Genomic DNA, 19,802 nt, shown 5'->3' with positions numbered 1-19,802 from the left:
GAAAATGATATTGCGTTATTTGAACTCAATTCCGCGGTACGCTACAGTGCCTATATTCAGCCTATCTGCCTGCCTCCTGCACACCTTTCCCCGCGCATTGACAACGCCACGGAATGCTTTATCAGTGGCTGGGGACGGACAGTGGAAAAAGGTAAAAAGATTTCCTTGCGCTGTCGATTAAGTTACAAGCTAAAAAACGAATATTGGCTTCCAGTCCCTCAAGCTCAGAGAGAGAAGTGAATTTGTTCAGTTTATAATCTCATCGCACGACATCATTAAATCCTTCTGCAACTGATTATCTGCTTTAAGGGTTTCTTCCATCGCAAGCAGATCAGATTTATGGGGGTGTAACCAAAGGCATACATTTTCTAGCCTTTCTTCCAAGTATAACACAAAAAAGGAAAACAAACTAGCCTGGCTTTCAGATTCATGGTAGAGCTACTCAGTGACATCTCCTGGAAATAGCTTTTTTTATTGAAAACCAATAGTTCCGATGCTGTGCATTGTGAACTTGGGGGTCCCTGTATATTTTATGAATGGCTGCACTCCCTCAAATTCTCTCAATCAAAATGCACGCAAACTCGATACCATGTCAGCTGGTGGCGTGCATCCTTCTTGGGCGGAAATTTCAAGGACAGCTGGGGATCATATAAGCTTGTTTGATAAGTCACCTCTGACATTTTGAGCAAGGCTAGCGAGCAGTGTTGGTATCATCGATGTTTCCTCAGAGTAAGGACTGCACAAACTACATCAAATCCAAGCTCACAAATCCTTAACCCACTTAAATTTAAATCCGTTAGAGGCAGGCACAATCTGTATTACGTACACATCTAAACACATACAGAAACACGCTTAAGCTAGCTAAAGGGGGGGGGGTGGGGGGAAAAGCAAAGAACGGCTACACCCAACAGCATAAATATTTTACCTTTCTACATGCTGTCTTCCAATAAAGGTAAAACTTCAGCTGTGTTAAAAGAAGCACGAGTGGAAATTATTCCTTCTAGCGTCTGTAACAGTTCGGATGCGTACGGAGGTCTGGTTAACAACAACATGCTCTGTGCTGGCTCTCGATCAGGAGGCACCGACGCCTGTCAGGTAAGAACAAGCGCCGTGCCCGACCTGCCACTACGGAAACCCCTGAGGCCTGAGACTCAGGGGCATCATGATGGCCAGCATTTGTGGTGCAATTAATTAAAATGGCACAAATAGGCAAGAGAAAACATGTCCAAACTGCCAAAGAAGCATTATAAATAGAAAGAGGTGAGGTGGTGATTCCAAAGAAAAAACCTAACTCAAAAACCTGTACAAAGAATTCGGTGATACTCGGAAGAAGACAAGAACACATGAGCCAAGGGAGAGGGTAGAGAAGGCAAAAATTTCTATGAGGCTTGCCACAAGGATGTCAATAAAGTAGTTATTACACAAACACACGTAAGGATACACACACACGTACCACTGTACGTATACAGTGTGTGGGAAGGACGTGGATGTCTCGCCTGCTTCTGTGCCTGCAGCAGCACTGGGAAGCGATACGGTTCAGTGACACACCAAGATTTTTATTGAAACGCTGAACAATCAGCAGCTCTTTCAGAAAAGACAATTCTCAGGTCAAAAGCACAAGCATGCAAAAGCTGGGGCACCAGTTGTGATACGGAGACATTTATAATTAAAACCCATAATGTATTCCTAAGTGCTTTGTCTGCTACTTGTCCTGCTGCTTCCCTCAGCAGTTTTCCTTTAAGTAGGCGATATGGCAAAGATTCAGGCTGGTGTAGTCATTACCGTGTTTCTCAGGACTTACACACTGTGTGGCCGGTACCTTCTCATACTGATACACGAGGAAGTTTAGGGAGATGAGCCTTAGGGTGAAAAGACGCAGAAAGCAAAACAACAGAACTTCAAAAAGACACTGAGGCTCATGCTAGTATTCCAGTCAAGGCAGAATCACCCAGCATCACCACATTCTACTCGAATTTGTGTACTGCTGTGTATTTACTGTCCAATTAACTTAAAAAAAGTTTAAAGAAAAAAAAAAGTGGAGGTATTACTGACTTAATTCTACATTATTCCCCTGAAGATGTTACTAGTTTTTTCTCTTGTTTATTTCTAGGGAGACAGCGGTGGCCCTTTAGCGTGCTACCACCCTGGTACCCACAAGTACTACCTCATAGGGATTGCCAGCTTTGGAGTTGGCTGCGGGCGACCAAAATTTCCTGGGATCTACGTCCGTTTATCGCAATACAGGGGATGGATAAAATCGGAACTTCTGCTGAGTAACAAGGCGGTGAATCCCATCAGCGTTACACTTACCATCTGCCTGACCGCGATACAGACGGTACTTGTGTGGACTTTCTGAAGGGAGAAACTGTGGCACCATCGAGGTTTGGTCTGCCTGGTGAAACTTTGACAAGGGAGCTAACTCCTGTCTCAGAATAAATCTAAGAGCCAAAGGACACACGTGCATTTTTTTAGAAGTCATGTTTGCAACTGTATGATCTGTTTTCCGCCTTTGACATCCATGCTAACAGTAAATAACAGCCTTGACCCTAATAATGAAATTGAATACAGGAAGGTTACCGACAGAAGAAACTTTTTTCCCTACCCCATTTCTATGCTTTTCCAGCTAAAAGCAGCTTAAGCACTAGTCAGTAAATGCTACCGTGGTTCTGTCGATGGCAGAGACACTCCCTCTGCTGGGTCAGTACCAGCAGAGCACAAAAATGCTTTTATTTAACAGCAGCTCTGCTTGCTGAAAATGAAAAAGGGGGGAAAAAACCCAAACCCAAACAAAAAAAACCCACCTGCAGAAAGAGAAAAGCTATTCTCCACTAATTACCTGGAGCCAGGGTTAAAATTTAGTCACAAATACCCTAGTACTCTGGCTGCTGAACAGACACATCCAATAGAAGACCTCTGGGTGCTGTTTCACAGACTAAACATTTATTCTTGGCCACTGTACAAGAGCTGATACCACACAGCGTATGCATCCTTGGTCAGAACCACTGCAGTACTACATTAATTAAAAATAAATAAGGAACATCAGAATTATATTTTGGCGACTTTATTTACCAAGGTCAAAATTTGCAACCATCTAATTGTTTCAACAAATATTTACAATTCATATAAAGCATGTACTTTTGTTTGGAAATAACCAGCAGAACAGGATTAGGTACTATAGCTCTTACTCTCAGAATATAGGTTTTACTCTCTTACAATCTAGATTTTGAAGTAAATCCAAAATAAGTACTTCATGATAAGTGATTACTTAAAAAGAGCAAACTCATGTTACTGTTTAATATTTCCATGATGAAAAATAAGCTGCTCTTTCCCAAACACTATTTTAAGAGGATAAAAATTGACTAACGTTATGTCTGGCAGCACTACATTTGCTTCACTTGCTGAATACAGAAAGAATTGGCCACCATTTATTTTTTTTTACAGTCTTAACACTTGATAGTTGGTTTTTTTTTTCTAATTATTATTCCGTATTACAAAAGAAGGTAAAGGAACAACAGCACACAGTGAGGATCAAAATACCATACAGAGGAGTAACCAAATTCGTTTCAGTACTGTAGGTCAAACCCTCTGAATCGCAAGCCAAACAGCGCGCGCACGCCTGGTGGGAGACAGAGCAGAAAGGTCTGATTCTGTGTGGTGCCAAGCACGTCCCAAGGCGTTCGTTTTTCCTCAGATTCCGCTAACAGAAACGGGAGGCACCAACCGCCTCTGGTGGAGCAGTTCCCTAAGGTCAGGACTTTCTCCACCTTGCTCGTTATTTCTGACGTGCAGCGAAACCACTCTTTTTTTTTTTTTTGGATATGATCGCCAACGGAAACGTACACTCCGGTCTGGCCTAAAGGAAGCGTATTGTGGATCGTGTCCGTAGCCATCATCTATTTAGAAACTTCAGAAAAAAATCTATTTTTCTAGCCCACTAACAATGTGATTGTGGAATGCAGTCTTGCTCATACCATTTGCAAAGAGCTCTGCTTGCTAAGAAGTCCATTAATTCAAAAATGAGTAAAAGAAAAAAATACGGACTGACCATATGATAAGCGTTACACATCTAGGGAGTGAGTACATCTTGTAATTTCATTCAGATCTGAGCTAGCACGACACACACACGGAGCTCTAACACCTTTGTAATAGCAAAGTCCATAGTGCAATTCCCGCTGACATAACTGGAAGCAGGATTCGATCCTAACTATGGAAAATAGTGTATTTATTACTCATGCAATAAGCACTGCATACACGGTTTTCTATGTCACAGAATCACAGAATCACAGAACGGTCAAGGTTGGACGGGACCTCGGGAAGTCACCTCGGCCACGGCCCTGCTCAGGCGGGGGCACCTGGAGCAGGCTGCCCAGGCCCGCCTCCAGCGCCTGCTGGGTGTCTCCCAGAATGGAGATTCCGCACCCAAAAGAGTCCTGATCATGTCAAACATTGAATTTTCATCTGAAACAAATCAAAATCATACAAACTAGAATCTCTGAGAGCAATCAGATCTAATGTGCAGATAATATCAACTGTGGGGAATAGAAAGCCCTGATCTTTTTTTTTTTTTTCTTTTTTTTCCCAATACTCTTCAGGATTTTTTTTTTTTGCAAGTTGCCTACAGACATACAAAATTAATTCAAATATCTCCTACACCAAAGAGGATCTCATTTGACTTTGTACTATCCATAAAAATATATGCTTGAAAATCTGGTTCACAAAATATTTCATTTGTTTACTAAAATGAAATATAGAAACTGTCAAAATACGTATATAAACTCAATTTCAGAATTTGTAAAGATCACAATTTAGCTACAAAATATACCAACCATCTACCTGTTTTCAATAGAATATTTTCTTACAAAGATACCATTACTTTGCAAAATATCGCCTACCTTACAAAATTAGTCCGGAAATTTTGCACTACTTTCAGCATATAAACCATATATTAGAACCTCATTAACCCTTTGGTATGTATCTTCAATTCTTTATTTTATCCTCCTTCTTCTATTTGGTTTAAACGTTCCAAAGCATGGTAGAACCTCCAGACAGGATAAGCAATGTGTGTTTAACTGGATATATAATCAGCACACAATTTATTTTTTTCCAATTATAGATGTTTATCATGCCCAGCAACTAAGAACAAACTATCGTGAAATCATTCTTCAGAAACTTTTGTCTGCCAGTACTCGCTCTACCACACTGGACTTGAAAAGAATTGGACGTGTTGAATTCTCTTAAGAAAAGTCAACACCGGATTTCATGTGCCTCAAGACATTTTCAGGACTAGGCCTCTCGCTGCTTTCTGCAGATCCTTTCCAAATTTGATAAACACAGCAAACGTTGGAAAAAAAAAACAACCCAACAAAAACAACACCCCCAACTTTTTAAACTGTCAGCCGAGAAAGAGTAAACATAATTTATAGCTCTAGCAAAGTATTAGCTTTTTTTTTTATCATCTGCACCTGTAAATAACCATTTACAGGTTAAAATAAAAATATTTACATACAAAGAGCTGAAAGAAAAAGGATTGGAAAAGAGTAAGAAATCAAAACATATACTGGTTATAAATGTTACTAATAATGTCAACTATGGCAAGGATTCCATTTCATCCACGTTTTAACTGTAACCAAATATTGCCTCCGTTACAAGAGGTATTTGTAGAAATTTTCCAAGAAATTCTAATCACCTGCCTCGTAAAACGTGACTGTCCTTTAATTGTAGATGCAATCTTGACTTTATAAAGTTTCCAGTTGTGCCAGCAGGAATTTTGGTGAGGTTTTCTTGTTTCCTTTTTGTACTTTTGTCACCAACACGTTGTAAATAAAATCTATAGAGTCTTTAAGCTGTGAAATCTAGGTAGAAAAGTTTCAGTTTTGACCTTTCATCTAGTTTAAAAAATTCAGTATAAAAAAAATTTCTCCTCTGAAATTTAAACAGTCCACAAAAGTTTTACCTTCTTTTCTTACACACTTTTATGACAGTAAAGATCTTTCAAAGTTTTTAGCTCTTCAATTAGAGTTTTGTTCTGATTTTCCAGGACCGCAACTCGATTTTCCAGGCATTTAACATACTCTTTCTTCTTTCTACGGCATTCTCGAGCAGCTTCTCTGGAACAGAACAAGCAGAGGGAATTATTTTAGATTTGAGACGTGTCTGGTTTGGGAACATTTTCAGCCTGACCACCAGGTGAGCAGGGAGCCGGCACAACCAAACCGAGAAGCACGCAACACTAGACGGAGAGCACGAAGTTTCGCCGTAGCTGGCAGTACGCGTGGCAGTCAAGCTGCACGGAAAACCCCGTTTGTTTTTCTCCAAACCGCACAAGACAGAACACGTTTTGGTCAGAATTTCCCATTTTTTTAGTCACCGGACGCAGCATGCCACACTGATGGCACAATCAGCAACGTGAGCGTGCAAGGCTCGCCGTTTGCAGATGGATTTCAGCACACGGAACCAACAAATCCAAGCAGCCCACGTGCACTTCCATACCTGTTCTTCATCAGCCTTATTTCTCGTTTCAACTGCGGATCATCTGTCTTACTTGTCTGTGACGTCAGGGTGACGGGAGATGTCATCACGACGGTCTGAGGAAGGGAGGTGGTGGTTGGTGTGGTGCGGATCTGGTAAGTCTGCATGTCTCCTGACGCGGCTGCGATGACAACAGCAGAAGGCATCAAAACGCGGGAGCGTTAGGAAGTTACGCTCGCAGTAGCGGTCGGCGTTACTAGCCGTTGCCAGAAGGCTTGTACTCACTCTGCACTACCACCTGGTTGCTGGGTACGAGGATCTGTTGCCCATCTGACGTTTGCGCGTACTGCAGTATTGTCGTCCCCGGCTGAGTACCACTGGCGTTGGTCATCGTTAGCGTCTGCAGACCCTGCACACCATCTGCCCCCGGGCTGGCCAGCTGTAACCCGTTGGCGGCAATGGCAACTTGAAAAAAAAGAAAAGGAACAGGCGCACCAGCGTTTGTAACTGTACGTTGTAACATACAGATACAGGTAAATCTCTAGGCTGTGTAGCTACTCCCCCTGCTGAAACAGTGCTGGTTTTGAAGGGCTTTTTCCTTCCATCGCGTTCAGATCGTGCTACGAGGGCTCTTACCGGGGGTAAGCTGCGAGGTGTCGTGGCGGGGGAGCCACCGGGGGGGCCTCTGCAAGCGGACGTGTGGGACTGGGGGAGCGGGTGGAGGGAGGGAATCCTCCCGCTTGCTCTGCCCTGGTGAGGCCACAGCGGGAGGGGCTGTGCCCAGCGCTGGGCTGCCCATTTCAGATGGGGAGCTACTGGGGAGGGGCCAGTGGAGGCTGTAGGGATGGTGAGGGGCTGGAGCATGTGCCTGATGAGGAAAGGCTGAGAGCGCTGGGGCTGTTCAGCCGGGAGGAGAAGGCTGAAAGGGGACCTTACCGATGTCCCCCCGTATCTTAGGGGTGAGCGACAAGGAGGACGGGGCCAGGTGCTTTTCAGTGGTGCCCAGCGACAGGACAAGGGGCAACAGTCATGAGTGGGCACAAGTCCCGTCTGAATACAAGGAAAAACATCTCTGAGGGTGACGGAGCCCTGGCACAGGCTGCCCAGAGCAGCTGTGGGGTCTCCTGCCCCAGAGCCACTCAAACCTGCCGGGACATGATCCTGTGCAAGCTGCTCGAGGCGACCCTGCCTTAGTGGGGCTGGGCGATCTCCAGAGGCCCCTGCCCACCCTGTGATGCTGTCTGTCCTGAGCCAGACACCAGCACCACGCAGGCCCCCGATGGCCACAGCTGGTGGCTCCTCACTGGAAATGTACTTAAAAAAGGAGCAAAAATCCAGACAGGCAAAGGAGTTGTTGGGGAGCGGCGAGAAACAGCCGTACGATGCCCAGCCCAGACAGCAAGGCTGGGAAGGAGGTGCTCCAGGGGTCGGAGCTTTTCCGTGCGCAAGCACAATGAATATCAGGTGATAAAATCAAAGGAACAAATCCTTTTTTTTGCTACCTCCCTGACACCACAGGAACACCTCATGGTGTGGCCCTGTGATCTATACAATGGTATCTTCACTGATCTTACATTTTTAATTAAATGTAACACTAGAAGACTGCTATGTATTTCCTAACAACATCCTCTGAATGTCTTATCTTAAGGTGTAAAAAATTAAGATCGTGAAGCACTGAGTTTATCTGAAGCCTTTAGATACCAGTCTATTTCCACATCGTAACAGTACTAACCTTACTGACTGTTAGATAAACCAAACCTTTTGAGTCTCAGCTTAGTCAAATACATAACAAAAAGAAAATCTGTATTTTGAGGTAAGTTGAATAAAAAAAGTGTCCTGTTAGACATATATTTTGTGTAACGTACTGTACTGTCCAGTGCTTGTCTGGTAGATAGGGGTGGGAACGGACATAGATGTAACAGTAGAGACACCAGGGCTCTCCTCATCTCCTTTTCTATCACGTGTATCTTCAGAAGAAAGATCTTTCAAAATTTTCCTATTAAAAAAAAAAAAAAAAGAGTTTATCAGCTTTTAATACCGGGAAAAAAAATTACAAATTACCGCCACGGCAGTTACAAACTTCTTTTAGTTTAGTTCTTTTAGGTTAGTTAAGTCAAAGTCTCCCTGTGGCAAATGCTAGCTAACATGGTGTCATCAAACCGTTCACTGTGTGAACAGATCCCACGTGTGTTCCAAGAGAAAGAAAACAACCTGAAGGTTTGCAGAATGCAGGAAGCCCTTGAAAGAAGCTGCTATTTTGGTTTCAAATGAGAATACAACATCTATTACATCTAGTACTGACCGGTAAGATGGACGACGAGCTAAGATGCCTCGAGCTTTCTGTGAAGAGCCTATGCTATCCGATGAATCCTGAGAATCTTCGCTCTCAGACAAAGATGATACCTAAAAAACACATTCCACATAGTTATCCAGTACATTTCAGAAGAAAAATCCAGACAGGATGACACATTTTAACTGTGTATGAGCTAAAGCTGCTTGAAAACTACACAAATGCAGCAAATTGCAAAGATAAATGAAAAAAGGCAGATTTCTAGTTTCAGTGCTAGCTACTACTTCTAGCGGTTATCAAAGACTTTTACGTTAATAAGGTCATAATGAAACAGACCCCCTCCCCCCCCAAAAAAGCAAGCTCAAGGGATTCTCCCAAACTATTTATCACATTAAAAGCGGAGAGAAGCGCACCATCTGAAGCTAGCTGTTCCAGCTGCATTAAACCGCAGCGTTAATCAATCTGGAATGTTAAAACAGCAGTGTGAAAAAATACAAATGGTTTACTAATAGCTGGTGTGGTCTGAAAAGGTGTGCCACTCCCACACGCAAATGTGTGTAGGGAGCTGGTGGGAAAGGAAAGAGGAACATCATTTATGTACAGAGCAAACGTGTAAAATACCGCAAATCTTTTATGTAGATTTTAGAGCACATTTAGAGCAGTGTATCGTGTTGGTCAGAATACAAGAGTCAACTGAAAATGATATTTAAGGCAGCAGCGTATCAGGGAGTAAATGGGCAAAGTATTATCCATAATTTTCTCTTTATTCCACCCTGTCCTCATCCAGCTGGCGAGTTATTTTTTTCTCTGATGCTCCTCATTAAATACAAGCTAACAAATTGGTCTGTGCTTATCTATGTGCCAGCAACAAAGCCAAGAAGAATACATACAGCTCTGGGACAAGCGTTTCTCACTTCACTGCTGCTACGGAGACAAAAAGAGCAGCCTACTATCAACACTGAAAACAAGCTGCTCGTGTATCACTTCTTTCCTCCCTTTGAGCCCCAAGGCCATGATGTTCATAAATTACAGAAAAAAAAACAAAACAGGAAGGAACACAGTCAGTGGGAACCCTGCAGCTAGAACACGATGATGGGAACGGGATTAACGAAGACTCAGGTAACACCACCCTATAAAACAGAGCTGAACTGTTCTCAGCAAAGTGAACCGTGTTTTCTTTTCCATGATCTGATGTTACAGGCACTATGACAGCTGAAAAGGCATCATAGGTTTACTTTTTATGATTTCTCAATTTAATGTCGTGTGAATAGATAAGCAGAGCACAAAGGAGCAGTGACAAATTAAGGCGTTTTAGCACCGCTCCTCCCATTGCTCGGCTGACTAGCGCAGTTATTTTGCAGTGCAAATCCCACGCCGTGCTGCCCTGAGGGCTCTCTGCAGCCAAGAAGTGAATGAAGTAGTAGCAGCCCCCACTGTAAACTCACCAAGGCGCCTCTCTGAAGTGGCTTGTACAACAATCACATGGCAAATGAGTAAGAGACACAAGCAGAACACTTGGGCACCACAGAAGCAGAGTCCCAGCCTCCAGGAGGTGAGCAATCAGCCATCACTCAGCTCTACCTTTCCAAACACACAGTTCTCTTCACCGGCTTATTCTACGCTTTCCTTACGCGGGTATTAAAACACACTGGCTGCGTGTCTGTTAAGAGCACCAACTAAAGAGTTGTGGTGTTCTCGTTGTTTTATAAAGGGAGTCAATGTTCAATAGCTTCATTTCAACTCCAAAGGCAACTTTAGAGTTGAAATACCAAGAATTTCAAACCTCAATAATCATCAAGAATGATGTATCCCAAAAACACTGTCACCGGATTGCTCACCGTCTCTCACAGCAGGGCCGGAAAGGCCGCGCCGTGGCAGTTCACTGAGCCAGACAAGCCTTTACAAGTCTCCCCACCTACACAAACCAGGATCCTGGGTTATTTAACAGATGTTCAATAGTTACCTGCACTGTTTGCACCTGAGGTGAGTGGATTACAGAAGAGGACTGAGCTGTCTGAATGACTCCCTGGACCTGGACTTGTTCTCCAGGAAGCTGAACAACTGTCAGGGGAGCAGGACCTCGGAGAGACATCTACAACAAAGCAAAGAACCATTAACAAGAGTGTTTGTTCCACGGGGTTCACAAAGCACGTAGACACATAGGAAAACCAGTGGAGAACACGCATTAGCAGAAGCTTCTTGTAAGTCTACTGAAGTCACCCTTTAAAAGATGCTCATTTTTGAGATGTGTATCTGCATACAAAAAAGGCTGAAACAGTTGCTTGTTTCCTTAGGTTAGGGGGGGAAATCAAGTATGTAGCATTATGAGAGATTAAAATGCTGCAAATTAAAATGAGGCATTAAATACATGCGGTTCTAAATGAACCACAGTGAAGCAGATTTCTTCAGATTCACAACACTGAGACAAAGTGAGCACGACTGCTTTCACCTAACTCCATCCATATGCACAGATAAAGCCCCACATTCGTGGTAGTTTAAGTTTTTATTCCATTTTCAGAGTGTATTGGACTTAGATAAGCAGAAATAAAAGTGCCTAATAAGTCACCTTGATTCTCATTAAATTAATAGGAGTTTAGGGCACTAAAATCTACATCAAGATGAAATTATCATGGAGACTGAGGGCTTAGGACAGATCAGAGTAACAATACTAAAGTAATGCAGAAGGTAGCATGAATAACGCACGTATTTTGTGTTCTTGGATATTTATTTTTTTCTAAGCAACCAGTATGAGGCTACGGTTCAAAAATGTCACAGAGAAGAAATCACAAGCGTTAGGTACAGCAAAAGCTGATCAATCTACTTGGAAAGTTCAGGGCAGAAGGGCTGTAACTAAAGGGACGTAAAAGGAAACCAAAGGAGACGAGGTATGCAAGCTCCAGACAGGGAAGAAGAACAAAGAGCAGATTTTTGCAAATCAAAATTACAGCATCTGTTCTTTCATGTTTTAAAAATGTTGATTTAGATAAATGTTGTAGCTTGTAGCTGAAATCCAGGTTTAACTGGCAAAAAGTTAATTATTACTGCTACCCCTATGGAAAAGGCTACTTTACATTCTGGCAGATTTGTATTTTTGATGTTGAAGTCGCACGAGCCTTTGCACTTAAAAATTGATTAAAATTATACATGTAGATGCAGAAGTAAATAACCAGTTTCCTCATCAAATTTCTTTTTATTAATCTGGACTATAGGAAAAGATGAAGGGCTCATTAAAACTCAAGCAGGTAACTTCCCATTTAATACTACTTGCATGTTGTACATCATAATGTAAGTTGCACTGGCAACTTTGTGTAAAACCAGATCAGAAAACCAGCCTGTAAACCACCAGCAGGATGCTGCCGGTGTCCTGTCCCGGCTCTGCCTCGTGCAGTTATCTACATTTTGCATCAAAATTGAAATTGTCTCCACAGGGTAAACAGCGGAGGAGCTGCAGCACTCAGCTGTTCCACAGGACGGCTGCGTGGCCGTGGGAGCAGACTTCCACGTCTCCCCGGGGATGCTCCTTCAGATAAGGAAAGCCAAATCACGAGGAATTCAGCTTCAAGCTTTGAAAGCGAAGTTACCTTGTAGTAAGTATGTCAAATTTCCAACTTCGCATGATTTATTACGTTTAGATACATTCAAGTTGGGCTAAATTCCAAGTGTTTCCATGGTGCTGAGCACCCAGGATTGCCAATACTACAAAAGGAGCTGAAAATGCTTTTTTGTCTGAAAAAAATTTATGAAAATTAGGCCTTCAACTCATCACCAAGCAGCTCCTGTGTGTCAGGTCGATGACGATTTCAAAGGACGTACAATCTAACAAAAAGACCTGGCCGCATTTTTGCGCTGTGCAAGCATGAAAAGTAATTTTGGTCTTTTGAATACAAGCCCCTCGAGTCATTCTACGTCGTCCATCGACAAAGTAGCACGTTTTTCTCAACCCTCTTTTTGGTTGTTTTTTTTTGTTTGTTTTTTCTTCTCTGTGCATTTCTAAACCTCAAGGATTACTATCGTTTGTCGTACATCAAAAATGGCTCTTAACTACCTCAAACGTTTTGCTGAGATTTGGCCCAGGCTTTACCTGTTGAGCAATATGAGAGAGCTGAGCTGCCTGTAGTGTTGTACCTTGTACAGCTGCTGTTTGGGAAGGCGTCACTGAACTGTTACTGCTGCTCTTGTGCACCTCTTCCATAATCAGCTACAAGAAAAGTAACGAGTTAAATTCAGTTAATAAGCAATGCGAATGGCAGACAGGTGCCCGGCTCCCGCTTGACAGAATCTCAGGGCATAATTGCTTTTAGTCTTATTGGGATATTTTTAATTAATTCTTTGTCCTTTGGTGGCACTTGCTGTTATGGAATAGCCCGGCATTTTTTGTCACTTCCCTGTTTCGGAACCAGTGACAAGTCCCACTTCGTCCTGACAACACCCAGGATCCCACCGTCCACCAGCGCTGCTTCAGACCTACCCCGTGCTGAACTGCACTGTCAAATGTATTTATTCAATTTCCTGGTTTGGTTTTTTTTTCCCTAATAAAAATAAAGTCATGAGATCTAGGAAGAAAACCAAGCTAAAGCGTTCATCCTAAAGAATATCCTGCTCTAAGTAAACTTATTTTCCAAAGTCTTTTACCCCTGTTACCAGCCAAACCTATTTTAAACCATCTGAAGGTGTATAAATACAAAACAAGGATTCAGAATCAAAGCAGAGAGAACACAGATTTGGATTTTAAACCCTGCAAAAGTCACTCCGTCTCCATATAATACAGTCAGCAACACTTCTCTCATTTCTAAGATTTTATATTTAACTGTTCGACGTCTTGACAGCATCCCCCCTCCAATATTGGGGGATTTAGTGATGTAAACCCACATGCTTTTAGCTGGGGCGAGTGGGTGGACCAGCCTAGAGCATTAAAAGATGGTCGGTGAGTGTTAAACATTTTGTCACAGAAGGTTTGAAACTGTTGAAAGGACAGTTGCTATGAGACTGGAAATTACATTTCTTTCTGTGGAAATGTGAGTCATTGATTTTTCCCTACTGAGATAAACCACAGCTCTTGCAGCCTGACGTATACTTAGAGGGTAAAAAGTCAACGTACACCAAGACCAGAACCTCGCTCTTGCAATCCTTACTTGTGCGAGGAGCCCCACTGCAGAGCTCCTCAAATAAGTTACTAAACCAGGATTTTGCTGAGAGAAAACCGATGGTTGGGTGACACAAGAAACTGTATCTGCAGGAAAAAGACGTTCTCCAACACACGAGACGGCTTCCTGACGTCCTTATGTCTATAAGCATAAAACAATTTGTCCGCAGTTGAAGCTGAAGCAGCAAAATGAAGGCTTCACCCTGGAATAAAAAGCTCACGGGAGGCGGGCAGTGCCTCAGCTGTTCCCAGCTTCTGGAAACCTTTAGCTAATCAACCCTCTCCCGACTGCCTTTGCTAAGATTATCACATCGCTGCTGCTGCTAATGCAGGAGTGCCTGCCCCTCCGCGTCGCCCGCAGCACGCAGCCGAGCGGCGATCCTGCCTGGTGCCCTGCTCCGCCGCACGCTGTTCACGCCCCGCGCAGGAGCGGACCCTGCGGTTCTGTCATTTTGCTGCTCCTGCTGCTGCAGAGCTCGCCTGAAAGTCGGAAAAACTGTGTTTGGCTTTTGCTTTTTGTTAAAGCGAGAAAATTGAGAACTAAAGTCATCTAAGTATCTGGAAGCTATAAAAAACAAAGAGCAGAATTAATGACAAGCACGGATAAGGGACGCAACTTTCTCCACCCTCTAATGTAGTTTTAGCTTTTTGTAAAGGAAAATCTACATTTCATCCCCCTGCAAAGGGAGCATCGCAAGTAAACAGGGCCCTGTCAAACTGAAATCCGATCAACAGCAAAAATTAAAATAAATTTCCAGCGCTACAGAAATACCCCAATTCATTTCTGTAGCGCTAAACCACATTCTGTCTCCCCCTCGCTCTTTTACTGTTTCGCTCTGCCTTATTGTCCCACAAAAGACTCACAACTGCCCCAAAATAGACTGCAAGAAACAACAAACCCACAGATACAAAACTACCCAAAATAAACAAACTGGGAAGAAAGCACAAAGGTTTTTGCTGATCTTTCTCTCCTAGGTGTGAAGCCCTACTTACAGGAAGAAAAGATAAAGTATTTCCCATTAAAAATGTGATTTTCAAGTTTACTTCACCTCTGCCTGCTCTGTAATACTTTACAAAATAGTCAACCAACGTCTATCAATTCTGGTAAAACTGTATTAATAAAAAAAGATTTACCAAGTGATTGTAACAAGGTGAAAATTACTACTGCGCCTTCCAGCCTCCACTGGGTAAAGGAGGAGCAGCGCTACTTGGCCTTGCAGGACTGTCACACAAGAGTCACATGCCTCTACCTTGCTAAAACAACATATTTTGCTGGAAAACCACAGATTTTCCCTTGGAGTGGCCTTCCAGAACACCTGGAACAGCGATTCCCATCTCTCAGCTTTGAGGAAGACAGTTCCAATGCCAAACCTCAACCTGCAACATTCTCAGCCTTAGAAAAGAAGTACCAAAGACGGAAAATGCATCAGGGTTTCAGCTCTGCACACCACAGTTAAAGCTGCTTCCAGCAACAGAATATACTTTTCGCTGAAACCGGCTGCATTTTGGGGTGAGGGGAGAGTTTGACACGTCACAGGGCACTGGCAGGAGGGAATTTGTAAAAGCAACACCCAATGATTTATTAGCCAGAGAATAGTTATTGTTGCAGTCTGCATGAAACCCATGTTTTGATAATCGGATGCCTAAGGATGGTGCTTGTCAGAATAAAACCAATGCCTCCACGCAGCTGCTCCTCAAAAGTAACTCAATTTAAGGTTCTGCAATAGCAGCATTATGAAGTTTGTTTTGAAGGGCTTCGAAACTCCTGAGAATCGGCTCTCTCCAGCCCAAGAAACCCACTTCACTTTAAACGGAGTCTGAGCTGCCAACATCTCTTCCTTTTAAAGAGAAATGGGAATGGCGTATTTCAACGTGGGCACGTTTAATTTATCATCCTGAAGTTCATACATACCCTCCTAATCCCACAACGTTCCTTCCTTTGAACCCCTGCTCAAGAACCACTGAACACAACTCCTAAACGGCTGAGGAGTACCAATTAAAAAAGAAATAAATAAACAAGGAAAGCCCATTCCCACAGCTTTTACTAATCCTGACAAAAAAATCCTAACATGCTAAAGAGACGGTCCCTTACAGACATACCGTGTCTGCTCAGGAACGATCTCCACAAGATTTTACCCTGATTCACTCTTTATTGCAGCGTCCCGGGAACCGCATACTGCTCCCTTGTCCTTACGATTTTGGTTTTGCCAGATCATCCGAGACAGGGATTGTCTCTAGTTAAACACTCATAAACCAGCTAAAAGTCACGGATTCTCGGCCTCAGGTGAAGCTTCAAAGCATAATCAGGAGGCAAAGAGTAAGATAACGGATCATAAAAGCTGTCTGTGAAGGCAGAGACGTGAGCTGTAGTGTGACAGCCCCACAGCAAGAAACCAGCTTGTTTTCCCCTTTTAAATCCAGCAAAGAAAAGGCCCGAACGATGTTTCGGCGTTGCAATATTCCAAGAGGCAACTGATCTTTTTTTTTTTCTTTTCTTTTTTTTTTTTTCTTCCCTGAAAAGACTTTATCAAGTCAGAAATCAAATAGCGGATGCCAAGTTTTATTCTCAAATACTAAGTGACAAGAGTCAAATATGACACACGCAAATCACAGAAAGGGATTTAAAGGATTTGGTGAAATTATACTCGAGTAAGCTGGTGAAATTTTGGATTCTTTAACACCCCCAAATAAGCCACCTTCACCAGTTATGGCAGCTAAACCACTATTTACTTAATTTTGCAATTAAGACACTTGGGGCAAGTTTTTTCATCCCGAAGACTAACAGAACTCCAGTTTTTTCCAGGAACCGGTGAAAGGCAGCGGGGCAAAGGACAGCACATCCTCCCAGTTTGTGCCAGCAAGCAAGCGAGGAGACCTGAGTCAACGTACCCAGTGACAGTTTTGGATCCCAGTCTACAATCGGCCCAGGAATACTCCTCCAAACTTCGGGAGCACTTTCCATACGTGTTTTCTTCCACTCACCCCCCCGCCCCAGCCTCGCGCAGCGCAAGGAAGCTCAGCCAGCGTTCCCACAGGAGCAGCATCAGAAATAAAAGCGTGGATGTCCTAGTGACATGAGGGGTCTGGCTATTTGTGACAGGAAAATATCCCTGAGCGAATTTACCAACAATTTGTGTCCAGCCGCCTCGAACCAAGCCGCGACTCGTGGCTTCGAGGGTCAGAAGCCTCACGAGAACGATACGGGGTGAGAATTAACAGGGGGGCCAAGGTGATCCCGCCACCCAGGGCCTCGATTTTCCATGGGTCGATCCCAAAGGGCTCCGGAGCGGACGGGAGCGGGGCTGGAGCCGCCAGACGGAGCCGGGGGCCCCTCGCCACCCCCCCGCTGTCCCGGAGGCTGCTCGGCCCTGCCCCGGGGCTCGGGGGGGACAGGGACGGGGCCCGGGGTGGGGACAGAGACCGGGCCCGGGGGTCACGGGGGGGAAGGGACGGGGCCCGGGGCTCGCGGGGGGGACAGGGAAGGGGCCCGGGCGGGGACACACAAACCGGGCCCGGGGCTCGGAAGGGGAACACGGACCGGGCCCGGGGAGGACGACACAACCCGGCCCCGGGCTCGCGGGGGGCGGGAGGGACGACACAGACCGGGCCCGGGGGTCGGAGGGTGACAGGGACGGGGCCCGGGGACACACACGGACCGGGCCCGGGGCTCGGGGCCCACACGGACCGGGCCCGGGGCTCGGCGGAGGCGCAGGCCCGCCGGCAGGGCCCCTCGCTGCAGGGAGAGGCCGCGGGCCGGGCCCGGGCCTGTGGCGGCGCTCGGCCGTTCCCCCGCGGCCCGCAGGGACGGCACCGGGCGCGGAGGGGAGCGGCGCGGCCCGGCCTAGGCCCGCGGGCGGCGGGGGCGGGGGGGAAGGGGCGGGCGGGGCGGGGGGGGAGGGGGCGGCCTCCCCCCCGCCCGCTCGGGCCTCGCCGGCGCCCGCTCTTACCTCAGGGGCCCGCCGGGCCCCGCCGGTGGCCGCGCGTGGGGAGAGCCGCCGCCGCCGCGCCCGTCGCCGCCTCAGGAAACCGGCGCCGGCGGCATCGTAAACACGGCGGGCCCGCGCGGGACGCTCGGGGTGGGCGGGCTGCGACCATAGAGTCTCCGCGGAGGCCTCGCCTAGAAATCCCCACCATAGAGTTCCCACGGCACCGAGCCCCGCGCGGGGGGGCTAGAGCGTCCGCTCTGGCGCCGCCTCCAGCCGGGCGGTTTCCAGCGGCGGGTACCAGCGAGAGGCGGCGCTAGAGCGGCGCTGCCGGCGCGAGGGCGGGAAGGCGCCTCCAGCGGAGCGCGCAGGCCGCGGCCGCAGCCCGGGCCCGGCGGGCGGGAATCGCTCGCCCCCACGGGATCCACGGCCCTTCCCTCCGTCCTCAGCCGGGGCACGGGGGTGCGTGGAGTCCGGGAGCGAGCGAGGGGGGCGGCTCCTGCCCCCGCGCCAGGCCCGCGGCTGCCCGGACTGGGTCCGGCCTCAGCCCCCCCCCCCCCCCCCCCCCCCTCCCCCCCTCCCCCCCTCCGGGGCGGCAAATTAATTTTTTTCTCTAAATAAGACGCTAATGAGCTGCCCGCGAGGGGTGCCAGCCCCTCACAGCCGCTGCAGCACCGCTGGGGAGCGCCGCAAGGAAATTCGGCGCTTCCATTAAAACACCCACCCGAGTGGGGAACCTGCCCCTGGTTTTCGACATCTCCTGCTGTCCAAACCATAAAATACCGCAGTACGAAGGGTTCCGAGCAAAGCTTGAGGGCAATAGGCTTTGTTCCTCGCTGCTACATAGCACACTTAGGTTAGTTCAGTGGTGGTTTCCAACATTTTCTTTTGGTTTTACTGCCCTGAAGTCTCCCTGGCTCCGCTTCGTTCCCCAATTCGCTCTAGAAAGCCAAACTAATCATTAGCAGGTGATTTATTTGCAGTAACTCCTGCCTACACTTGCTGCTCCCCTGACAAAACCTTCCACAGCTACTCCTGAAAAGCTCCAACATTCTCCAGGTTTCTCCTCTGGAGAATTATGGAAATTTTTACCTACGGAGTCAGGATTAAGCTGCTGCTGTGTGAAGTTACAGCGCTGGAGAACGCGCTGGGGCGGGAGCTGCGACAGCCAGAATGAGAACCTTCAGCTGCGAAATCCCATCACTCAGTTTTAAATGTATTAATGGAAGGATTTGTTGGCTATTTCAATTTACTGGTTAATGTAACAATTCAAAGTTAGGTAGTTGGTGATTTGTTGTTTTTTTAAAGAGGTTTTCCCTACATTAAACATAATTTAAAGTGATTTAATGAAGGTTTACTAAAAATGAAATACTTTCAAAAGAAACCACGGTAAAATTGCTACTCATCATTTGTAGGAAATAATGTGTCTACATCTAGTCTTACCCAGAAATGTACAACCGATAGTAGGCACACGCACAGACAGCAGCTGGTGTTAGACTAGTATTAATTCCACCCTCAGCGGTACTGAACTATACCTTAACATTAATGAATATTTAAATTCAATCTTCATAAAATCTGCGCGGTTAGTTTGGGGCAGCAGAGACCATCCAGTGCTGAATCCCAAACGCCACCAGTTTTCATTCCCTCAGCGGCGCAAAGCCTGACGGAGCTGATCCTCCTCTGGAGGACGGAGCCCCCCATGTCTGGCCGGGAACGTAGGAGCCTGTACATCCCTCCTTGAATTCCAAACGAGAATCCCAATCCTGAACCCTGACCAGAGCTGGAATCAAAAATATATAATACTACAGGAAAATCTTAAATAGAGGTAGGTCGTGCTTAAACTGCAGCTGGCTCCTCACCGCCGAGCGAGCGCAGTTACAGGAAAGCTGCTGGAGGTGGGAGACGGGCTCTGGCGCTCAGCCCTCCACAGCCTCAGGTCTTTATTTCCAGATAAAGCGACCCGACACACTTGCAACAA

At 45.9% G+C, this 19,802-nt stretch overlaps 2 protein-coding genes across 3 annotated transcripts; one reads left to right on the top strand and one right to left on the bottom strand.

Moving 5' to 3' along the window:
• The first annotated feature begins 884 nt into the window (after positions 1-884).
• Positions 885-3,317, top strand: LOC102051865 (transmembrane serine protease 12). Its single transcript, XM_027800746.2, has 2 exons — positions 885-1,095; positions 2,111-3,317. The coding sequence occupies exons 1-2, from the start codon at positions 934-936 to the stop codon at positions 2,354-2,356; spliced, it is 408 nt and encodes a 135-aa protein (XP_027656547.2). The 5' UTR covers positions 885-933; the 3' UTR covers positions 2,357-3,317.
• Positions 3,046-18,070, bottom strand: ATF1 (activating transcription factor 1). 2 transcript variants are annotated; one of them, XM_055696460.1, is made up of 8 exons: positions 17,849-18,070; positions 12,840-12,956; positions 10,722-10,850; positions 8,771-8,871; positions 8,334-8,464; positions 6,754-6,933; positions 6,490-6,649; positions 3,046-6,107 (listed from the first exon to the last, which is right to left on the bottom strand). In XM_055696460.1, the coding sequence occupies exons 2-8, from the start codon at positions 12,948-12,950 to the stop codon at positions 5,963-5,965; spliced, it is 957 nt and encodes a 318-aa protein (XP_055552435.1). In that variant the 5' UTR covers positions 12,951-12,956; positions 17,849-18,070; the 3' UTR covers positions 3,046-5,962. The 2 variants fall into 2 exon arrangements, with proteins under 2 accessions (XP_055552435.1, XP_055552434.1); XM_055696459.1 differs by having other exon boundaries at positions 12,884-12,956; positions 17,849-18,064.
• Positions 18,071-19,802: the final 1,732 nt, after the last annotated feature.

The sequence above is a fragment of the Falco cherrug genome, chromosome 19 (genome assembly GCF_023634085.1).
Source record: "Falco cherrug isolate bFalChe1 chromosome 19, bFalChe1.pri, whole genome shotgun sequence".
In the NCBI taxonomy this organism is placed as follows: Eukaryota; Metazoa; Chordata; class Aves; order Falconiformes; family Falconidae; genus Falco; species Falco cherrug.
Note: the sequence above shows the minus strand (reverse complement) of the source record. Positions and strands in the feature narration are given on the sequence as shown.

Coding starts and splice junctions, on each gene's coding strand:
- LOC102051865 (XM_027800746.2), top strand. CDS start 934: ATGCTGTCTTCCAATAAAGGTAAAACTTCAGCTGTGTTAAAAGAAGCA. Junction 1,096..2,110: donor GAGGCACCGACGCCTGTCAG/GTAAGAACAAGC, acceptor GTTTATTTCTAG/GGAGACAGCGGTGGCCCTTT.
- ATF1 (XM_055696460.1), bottom strand. CDS start 12,950: ATGGAAGAGGTGCACAAGAGCAGCAGTAACAGTTCAGTGACGCCTTCC. Junction 8,872..10,721: donor CTCAGGTGCAAACAGTGCAG/GTAACTATTGAA, acceptor TGTGTTTTTTAG/GTATCATCTTTGTCTGAGAG. Junction 6,934..8,333: donor GACAAGCACTGGACAGTACA/GTACGTTACACA, acceptor TTTTTTTTCAAG/TTGCCATTGCCGCCAACGGG.